Raw genomic sequence first — 10058 nt, forward strand, 5'->3', positions numbered from 1 at the left:
ATCGTAATCACAGGTAGTGTTTTCGTCTCTGTGATATCTGAAGGCAGAAACTTTTTTTTTCCTGTTAAATTGAAATTGTGATACTCTTGTTTTTTTTGAATAAAATGTAAAATTCATTCAAAAAAATACTGTTTACATAAGCGTTTGGTTCTGTGCTTTGTTAAGAGCTATAGCTGTTTAATTGAAAGAAATACAATCTTTTAGTAACTTAGGAAAATCTCGAGCCTAACCATATAAGCATGCAGTCCGCGTAAAACCCATTCCTCTGATCTTTGATGGAGAGTAGTCGATTTCGGACAAGCCTGTCTAGAGTCTTGATGAACAGAGTTGCTGGTGTTGGTGATTCCCCGTGCCGGCGTCTGTTTCGTTCTGTCGAGAGAGAGTGGACTGTGGCTTGGAAGGCGTATCTCATTAGGAAAAGTTTATCCCTCCCTAGAGTTGCATCTGTTAAGAGGGTGACGTTATTTGACCAAATCGTGGAGAAGTTGTGACCGAGTAGTCTTGACATGAGGTCTGTCCAAATCGCAGTTGAGTAGGGGCAACTGAAGAAAAGATGATCACGTGTTTCAATGGGGAAATGGCATAAGACACAGTTAGTGAGAGCCCCACCACCCCATTGTAGCATACGATCGCCGGTTTTTAACTGGTTGAGAGGTGCAAGCCAAACAAGGAGCGAGTACTACGGTGTGGCGTTAGGAAACCAAACCCCTCTATACCAACTGACCCTCCCTCGTGGCACACGTAAGATTTCCCATGTCTCCTTAGTGTTGAAAGAGTCTTTATGGCAGTCTTGGATACCCTTCCAGAGAGCCTTATCCTCTGTTTCCGTAGGTCCTCTCCTCTGGAGTTCATCGAGAGACAGCTCCATTTGATTGAGGTAATCTATTCGGTGTCTCCTCTTGCGGTGAGACATGGCTTCAGCTACAGTGGCATGAATCGGGGTACCCATGTCAATACAGACTCGTTGTCCAGCAAGATCCAACAAACACCAAAATCGGAGACAAGTTGTCATGCCAATAAGATATTGTGCTTCCATTGTGAACCTCGTATTTAACATAGCCAGTAGCCACATCGCGGAGCTTAAGTAGCTTGCGCAACATCCATGAACCGGAAGATGAATTTGCTCGAATAGACCAAAAAGATCCCTTGTGCAGTAAGGAAAGTCGAATCCATTGAGACCACAAGGAGTTCGAGGAAATGATTCTCCAAATGAGCTTCAAGCAGCTGACTGTGTTTGCTTCGTTCAGCGGCCTTAGTCCCAGTCCTCCTTCTTCTTTCGGTAGACAGACATCATCCCAAGACACTTTTGCTTTCTTTGAGTTCAAAGGAGGGCCTGACCATAAGAAAGCAGAGCAGAGACTATCAATTTCATTAAGACAAGCTCGCGGTAAGCGAAAGGCGGACATTCAGAAGTTTGTCAGGCTATGAATAACAAAGGTGATGAGTTGAAGGCGACCAGCAAAGGAAAGATGTCCAGCCGTCCAACTGCCAATACGAGTCTTCATTCTCTCAACAAGTGGTGAATAATCATTTGAGATCATCCTCTTGGTTAGAAGAGGAAGACCAAGGTACCTGACGGGTAAAGAACCGGCTGCGAAGGGGAAGGAGGTCAAAATTGAATCCTGGTCAGAGGCTGTGACTCCAGCCAAGTACAATGTAGATTTTTCGAGACTAATTTGCAGACCTGAAAATTCTGCAAACTCTTCAAAAATATTAAGTATACCCTCGATAGATCTTTTAGTACCATCAGTAAACACAAGCAGGTCATCAGCGAAACATAAATGCGTAAGGTGCAGGTTGTGACATTGGGGATGGTACCCAATTGTACTATTGTGAGCAGCGTTATTCAACATGGCAGATAGGACTTGCATACAGATAACAAACAGTTAAGGCGATAGAGAACAGCCTTGCCTGAGCCCCCTCTCACTGCGAAACAGTCCTGATAACTCGCCATTGACCTGCACAGAGAAAGACGCCGTGGTGATACAAAGCTCGATCCATTGGATAAATTTGGGGGGGGGGGAAGCTAGGGTCGTAAGTGTGGTGAGGAGGAAAGACCATTGCACTGAATCAAAAGCCTTGGAGATATCAATCTTTATGGAACTTCGTGGTGAAACTGTTTCCTTGTGATAATCTTTAACAATTTCAGAAGCTAAGAGAACATTGTCCATCAACAATCTATCTTTCACAAATGTGGACTGAGTTGGAGAAATAAATTCCGGAAGGAGTTTCTTTAATCTGTTAGTAATGAGCTTCAATATTACCTTATAAATAACATTGCAGCAAGAGATTGGGCGATAATCCTTCATCTCTTTCACCTCTTTTTTCTTTGGGATGAGGGCCAAAATCGTAGTGTCAACCCCTTTGGGAAGAAAACCAAATTGGAAAAAAGATTGAACTGAAGTAACAAAATCGCTCTTGATAATAGACCAGGATTCCTTTAAGAATTCCACGGTGTATCTATCAGGTCCAGGGCTCTTCTCCAAAGGCATTGAGAAAAGAGTGTTCCGAATCTCTGTCTCGGTAACTTCTTTCTACAAATCAGTCTGTTGTGCATCAGAACAACGAAAATCAATTAGAGCACCAATAGTATCCTCAGTAATTCCCCTGTACTGCTCTTGATTGCTTATTTCGTTACTCTTGATTGCTCTTGACTGCCTTGCTCTTGACTTCCTATTGCCTATTGCTCTTGATTGCTCTTGACTGCCTTGGTAAAAGTTTTATGTCAAGAAATGTCTCAATTGTTTTCCAGGTTAAGCAAGTAGGATGGGAAGTTCATCTGAAGAGACTGAGATCAGCGAGTCAGATATCGAGGAATACTCTGATTCACAGTACCGGAAATTTCAGAGTGGGGAATACCAGGTTAAGGTGAACGGAATGCTGAGATGCCCGTTTTGTCCTGGTAAGAAAAAGCAAGTTTACGGGTACAAGGACTTACTTGCACATGCTTCTGGGATTTCCAAAAATGCTAACATAACATCTTTGCTCTCGCAAAGTACTTAGAGGTTGTACTTATGTAGAACCTCTTCCACACCCTCCAGAACTTCCATTGAACGATTGTGAATCAAAACCGGATGAGGTTTATGTTTTTCCATTGATGGGGATTGTCTTTAATCCTTTGAAGAAAACTGATGAGAAGGAAGTCCTACTTTTGGTTTGGTTTTAAGTGGGAAGATTATTACCAAATTTATACCGAAATTTAACAATTTGCTCAGCTAAATGAACCTAAGAAGCAACAATCGAGAGAATTTTAGTGGAACAAGTGCAATAGATTCGCCGGTTAAAGAAGGACAACGCAAGACACCAAAAAAATGTTGAGCATTTATAACAACAGTTAGATACGATAAATCAAGACCCGATAGTTGATGTTAGAAACAACGACCATACATGAAATATGGATGGACATGTGTGCGCGAGGCCAAGCAATAGTCATCCACTGCATATTAATAGAAATCATACTCTTAAAAAAACTGATATGTCGCTAGCAGAGATCTCTTTACCTCTTTTAGCAAAATACTTTTAAATTTTCTACTTAATTACGTTAAAACATATCATTATATTTAAAAAAACAATTAACTGAATAATAATTAGATATGACATCATTTCTCACACAAATTTAAATATCAAATATTAAAATTAATTAAATAATTACATATTATTTTAAGGCAAAATTTAACTAAAATTTACTTACAAATGTACAAGTCAAAGTTATATTGATTTTTTAAAATCAATATAAGTAAAATATTCTAAAAAAGCTATAAAAATATATCAATTAATATAATGTTAATAAAAATAAAGAACAAATAACTTATTAAACATATCCCCTATATATTAATAGAGAAGCACACTCTTGAAAAAGCTGATGTATCGCCGCCAGAGAGCTCTGTGCATCTTTTAGCAAAATACTCTTAAATTTTCTACTTAATTACATTAACATGCCATTATATTTAAAAAAAAATAACTGAATAATAATTAGATATGTCATCATTTCTCACACAAAATTAAATATCAAATATTAAAACTAATTAAATAAGTACATACTATTTTAAGGTAAAATTTCACTAAAATTTACTTAAAAATGTACAAGTCAAAGTTATATTGATTTTTTAAAATCAATATAAGTAAAATATTCTAAAAAATCTATAAAAATATATCAATTAATATAAAGTTAATAAAAATAAAGAACATATAAATTATTAAGATAATCATATAAAACAAAATGTTATTTTTTATGTTAGTATTATGTAATAATTTAAATAACAAGCTTTCAATAGTAATTATAATTTATTATAGAAAGAAATATATTAACCTGAATTATCTCCAACTTATTAGAAGAAACTTAACTCCCAATAAATATGGATTTATATATATATTCATAAATAAATATAAAAATGACAACAAATTAGGAATATCATGATATGTGATTATTTATATATATTTAAGTATGTAAACTAATTAATCTCAACACTTAGTGTCATTATTCATTAAAAACGGAAATATTGATAATCGAGTAGGAATATATGTTCTAATTGTATATTCATCTATGTGCTATTAAAAAGGAATGACACAATAACCCTTATCATTATAAATAAACTTAGTACTAAAAAATCAGAATAGATTTAAAATGAGTGACTATTAGATTATGCAAAATTGTTATAGTTCTCGATAAACCATAAATATAAATTTGATTTTTAAAACACAAAAATATATATTGCCATAAATTGTAATATTTTATAAATATTTTCTTTACCACGTTCACATATTTCACAGGTGAAATGTATTCTTACACAAATACGTTGATTTTAAATTTTCATAATGGTTTTTTTTGGTAATAATCGGTCATTTATAGAAAATATTAACAAAAAGACTAACTCAAAATATTTAAATAGTCTAATCAAAAAAATAAATCAATAAATTAGATTAACCTCAGAAAAATGAGTTTAGAATCCGATTGTTACTAACATATAATAATATTAAATAATTAAACTACCGAGTAATTTAGTATATGTTGTTATGGTTACATAAGAGACATGCAAAATTGTTTTTTTTTTTTGACAACAAAAAGATCGGCTTATGAGAGCCAATGGGAAGGAAAATCATTTACAAAGAAAATAAGATGCAGAGATGTACGGGCTTCGCGTGCCAAAGAATCCGCACTGACATTAGTATTTCTTGAAATTAGAGATAAAGAGAAAGAAGAAAACCCCGTCCTGTCTATCTTGATATCGTCGAGGTATGTCTTGAAAGCCGGCCAGTCTTGAGGAGATGAAACATAAGAAGATATGAATTTGATATTTAAACCACACAAAAGACATCTTGCAATAAATAGTAACATTTTATCAATTTTTTTTCTACCATAAAACCTCTTATACATTTAAAGATTTCACGAACGAAACGTATTTTTTACACGAAAAAATACAGCTTTGATTAAATAAATTTAAAACTTTAATTACATATTATGTTTGACACAAACAGATATTGGTTCTAGGATGATAATTTTACTTATAATAATTTTCTTTAAATCAGTTTATCCCACACTATGTGCAGGTTGTTACCTAGTTATGGTTTATGATGAGCCAAATATCCATGGGAACTGAATGAGAATAAGGGCTCTCCACCGGTTCAGAACAGCAATTTTTGAAATCAAGGCTAGTCATATCAACATGGTTCAAGGCTTTAAGTTTCATAGTCTAGCTTTGGAAGATCCAATGTAATCATTTGAACCAATTTGATAGCTATTGTAAAATAGTGAAGATTAGTGGGATCTTTAGTAGCTACTTTCAAGCATGGGCTACTTTATTGTGATATCTTCTATATCACAGTCAATCAATCTCAAGTATATGATATCAATCACATTAATCTTCTGATTCAGTATTCATTGTATAATCTCTCACATTAGAAAACATTCTCTTGTATATATGTAATGGTGATTAACATCAATAAGACAACACAATTCGACAAACTGTCTTTGCGTCTCTTTATGGTATCAGAGCCAAAACTAGAAACTTGATTATTTTTTTTTCCTTTCTTGATAATAAGCAACACCGCTGTTGGTGATTCTTTGCCCTCCGACCAACCCCCGACAAACTCAACTCCGACGAACTCAACCTCGACGACCCCGACACCACTGAACCCGACCACGATGGAAGTTCGCCGTACAATCTCTCCATACGATTTGACCGCCGCCGACAATTCCGGCGCTGTGATCTCTCATCCACTATTGAAAGTAACGAACTATGACGAATGGGCATGTGGGATGAAGACTGCTTTGGCTTCACGCAAGAAATTTGGTTCCTTGGATGGTTCCATCACACGTCCTGACATCGGCTCTCCCGATCTGGAGGATTGGTGGACGATTCAAGCGCTTTTGGTGTCTTGGATTAAGATGACCATCGATCCAGTGCTGCGTTCCAACATCTCTCACCGAGATGTGGCCAAGGATCTCTGGGATCACTTGAAAAAGCGATTCTCATTCACCAATGGTCCACGGATTCAACAACTCAAGGCAGAGCTTGCATGTTGCAAGCAATGTGGTCTCGCCATTGAGGCATATTTTGGCAAACTCTCATGGATCTGGGACAGCATGTCTGCTTATCGCCCACTACGAGTGTGCAAATGTGTACGGTGTGTTTGCGATCTTGGTGCAGTCCAGGAACAAGACTGTGAAGATGACAAAGTCCATCAGTTTCTATTTGGTCTTGATAATAGAAGCTTTCGTACTGTTCGATCTAGCTTGGTGTCTCGCACTCCAATTCAGTCTATGGAAGAGGTGTACAATATTGTACGTCAAGAAGAGGACTTGGTTCGCCAAGGAGCACAGCCACCAGCTGATCAACCCGACGTCACTGCTTTTTCTGTGCAATCTCCCTTTCAACGTGATGACAAAGACAAGGGAGCTTTGTGTAAGCACTGCAATCGAGTTGGACATCCCTCTGATAGTTGCTACGCCGTGATTGGGTATCCGAAGTGGTGGGGAGAGAGACCAAGGTCCCGCTCCACACAAAGTCGAGGACGTGGAGGCTCTGTTACTTCTTCTAGTGTGGGTCGTGGCCATGGTGTATCTTACGCTAATGTTGTGCAAATCAGTACTCCTACTGCAGAACATGCCAACTATGTGCTCACCGATGCTGATCGTGATGGTGTCGTTGCATTAACCAATGCATAGTGGAAAGGCATCAAGAACTTGTTAAACAAGCGAACTCCTCCTGCTCCCAATGACAGCCTCTCGGGTAAGTCATTTGTTTCTCCTTGTATCCTTGATACCGGTGCCTCTCACCACTTGACTGGTCGGTTAGATGTTTTGTCTGATTTGAAGACAATGGCACCAGTTATGGTTATTCTAGCTGATGGCAGGGAACACCTCTCTGTTTTGGAAGGTGTAGTGGTTCTTGGGGCTGGTCTTGTTCTACAATCGGTTTATTATGTTGAGGGATTATGTTCTGATTTGATTTCTATGGGGCAATTGATGGATGAGAACCGGGGTGTTGTTCAACTTGCTGATCACTTCCTTGTTGTTCAGGACCGCACTTCGAGGATGGTGATTGGAGCAGGGAAACGTGAGCGTGGGACGTTTATTTTTTGAAGTATGGAGATAGCCGGTTCTGTGACGACACGATCAAAGGAGACTTATGATTTGTGGCATTGCCGAATGGGTCATCCCTTTGCAAAAGTTGTCGGTCAACTTCATAATGTTTCAGTTTCTGTTTCTTTAGAGAATTTGAATAATGCTTGCGATGTATGCCTTCGTGCGAAGCAAACTCGTGCTCCTTTTCCGAGCAGTATGAATAAAACCGATACCGCTTTTCAATTGATCCATTGTGATTTGTGGGGGCCATATCGAACTCCAAATTATTCAGGAGCTCATTATTTTTTATCAATTGTGGATGACTTCTCTTGTGGTGTTTAGCTCTTTCTTCTCAACGATAAATTAGAAACAGCAACGCAGATCAAATACTTTTTGGTTTCCCGACAGTTTGGTGCTCAAGTAAAGACAATCCGCAGCGACAATGGCACCAAATTTGCGTGTCTCACTAGCTACTTTCGTGACAATGGGATCGAACACAAAACTTCATGTGTTGGCACTCCCCAACAGAATGGTCATGTGGAAAGGAAACATTGCCGCATTCTCAACGTCGCTAGAGCATTGCGTTTTGAATCTAAGTTACCTATGCACTTTTGGGGTGACTGTATTTTGACTGCTGCATATCTGATCAATCGAACTCCAAGCTCTATTCTACAAGGTGCTACTCCTTACGAAAAATTGTACAACGCTAAACCCAGTTACGATCATAGCAGGGTATTTGGAAGCTTATGTTATGCGTGCAATCAGAATCACAAAGGGGATAAGTTTGTTTCAAGAGTAAAAAGTGTGTGTTTTTGGGATATCCTCATCGTAAGAAAGGCTTGTGATTGTTTGATCTTGAAAAGGAAGAATTTTTTGTGTCAAGGGACGTGGTTTTCTGCAAATCTGTTTTCCCGTATGCCACATCAATGTCGAGTTCAGCAATGAATGAAGACGATGAAGCAGAGGTTAATTTATGGGCTCCAATTTCAAGTGGTTTGGATTTGGAACCAGAAATTTTGCCAGGCCCAATAACTACTCAGCAAGCCGATTCCGATTTGGGTCATGGTCCACTACGAGATGGTTCTCCTCTTGTCACGGCTTCCCCCTCATCGTCTTCGGTACCAACTCCAGTACCAATTCCTCAATCCAACCCGACTCTCGACCCATTTCTTCCGTCTAATCCTCCTGCAGACCCGACACCAACACCAACACCGGTTGTTGAATCCACATCTGCGTCAGTTGACACAGTGACTCAGCCAGAGGAAGCTCTTGGTCGAGGACATCGCAGGAAGATTCCATCTGTTAAATTGCAGAATTTTGACACTTCTGCAAATCCTGTAAAGCAGCCATCTGCAAATTTGGTCATTTCACCAGCTTCCTCTTCCATTTCTGAATCTGAAAAAGGAGTTCGATTCTCGCCCCAACATCAAGCGTTCCTTGTCGCCATCACATCTGCCATTGAACCAAAAACATTTCGTGAAGCTGTTCATGATCGTCGTTGGCATAAGGCTGTGGGCTCCGAATTCATTGCTCTTGAAGATAACGATACATGGACGTTGGAGGACTTGCCTCCAGGGAAAACTGCCATCGGTTCACAATGGTTTTTCAAAATCAAACATAACTATGATGGTTCTGTGGAACGTTACAAATCTCGGTTGGTCATTCTTGGCAATAAACAGATTGAAGGGGTTTGCGCCAGTAGCAAAAATGGGTACAGTACGCTTGTTCTTGCAAGTGGCCGTCAGTAAAGGATGGGATATTCATCAAATGGACGTCCATAACGCGTTCCTACATGGTGACCTTCATGAGGAAGTCTACATGAAGCCGCCACCTGGGTTTCGGGCTCCTGCTAATAAGGTTTGTCGTCTACAAAAATCTCTTTATGGTCTCAAACAGGCTCCGCGATGTTGGTTTGAGAAATTCCGAACTGCGTTAATCGGCTATGGCATCAAACAGTGCTTGTCTGACTACTCTTTGTTTACCTATAAGAAAGGTTCTACTGTCTTAAATGTTCTTATCTATGTCAATGATCTGATCATCTCCGGTAGTACCAAGGAAGTCACCGACAGTTTTAAGAGGTACTTGTTTTCTTGCTTTTGTATGAAAGACCTTGGACCATTGAAATATTTTCTTGGCATCGAAGTGGCAAGAAGTTCGGAAGGTATGTATCTTTTTCAACGCAAGTACACACTTGATATAATCAAAGAAGCTGGTCAGTTAGGTTGCAAACCAGAGGAGTTTCCTCTAGAACAGAACAACAAGTTGGCACTTTCCGACTCCCCTCTTTTACAACAACCAGGTGTGTATCGTCATTTGATCGGTCGTCTCATTTATCTTGCTATCACAAGACCAGATTTCTCCTACTCAGTTCATTATCTTGCCCAGTTTATGCAATCTCCTCGCGAAGATCATTGGCTTGTGGCCGTTCGTGTTGTCATATATTTGAGCGGCAATGTTGGGCAAGGTATATTGCTACGAAGTGATTCTAAATTGC

The 10058-nt window shown here is 38.8% G+C and overlaps 2 protein-coding genes across 2 annotated transcripts; one reads left to right on the forward strand and one right to left on the reverse strand.

The window, feature by feature from the left end:
* Positions 1-208: 208 nt before the first annotated feature.
* LOC147941367 (uncharacterized) lies at positions 209-949 on the reverse strand. Its single transcript, XM_087458491.1, has 2 exons — positions 725-949; positions 209-643 (listed from the first exon to the last, which is right to left on the reverse strand). Exons 1-2 carry the CDS (start codon positions 947-949, stop codon positions 209-211), a joined length of 660 nt encoding a protein of 219 aa, XP_087314617.1.
* Positions 950-6142: 5193 nt separating this feature from the next.
* LOC147941368 (uncharacterized) lies at positions 6143-7165 on the forward strand. Its single transcript, XM_087458492.1, has one exon. It carries the CDS (start codon positions 6143-6145, stop codon positions 7163-7165), a length of 1023 nt encoding a protein of 340 aa, XP_087314618.1.
* The last annotated feature ends 2893 nt before the right edge of the window (positions 7166-10058 follow it).

This window comes from Camelina sativa, chromosome 7, assembly GCF_030686135.1.
Source record: "Camelina sativa cultivar CO46 ecotype springtype chromosome 7, ASM3068613v1".
NCBI classification, from domain to species: domain Eukaryota; kingdom Viridiplantae; phylum Streptophyta; class Magnoliopsida; order Brassicales; family Brassicaceae; genus Camelina; species Camelina sativa.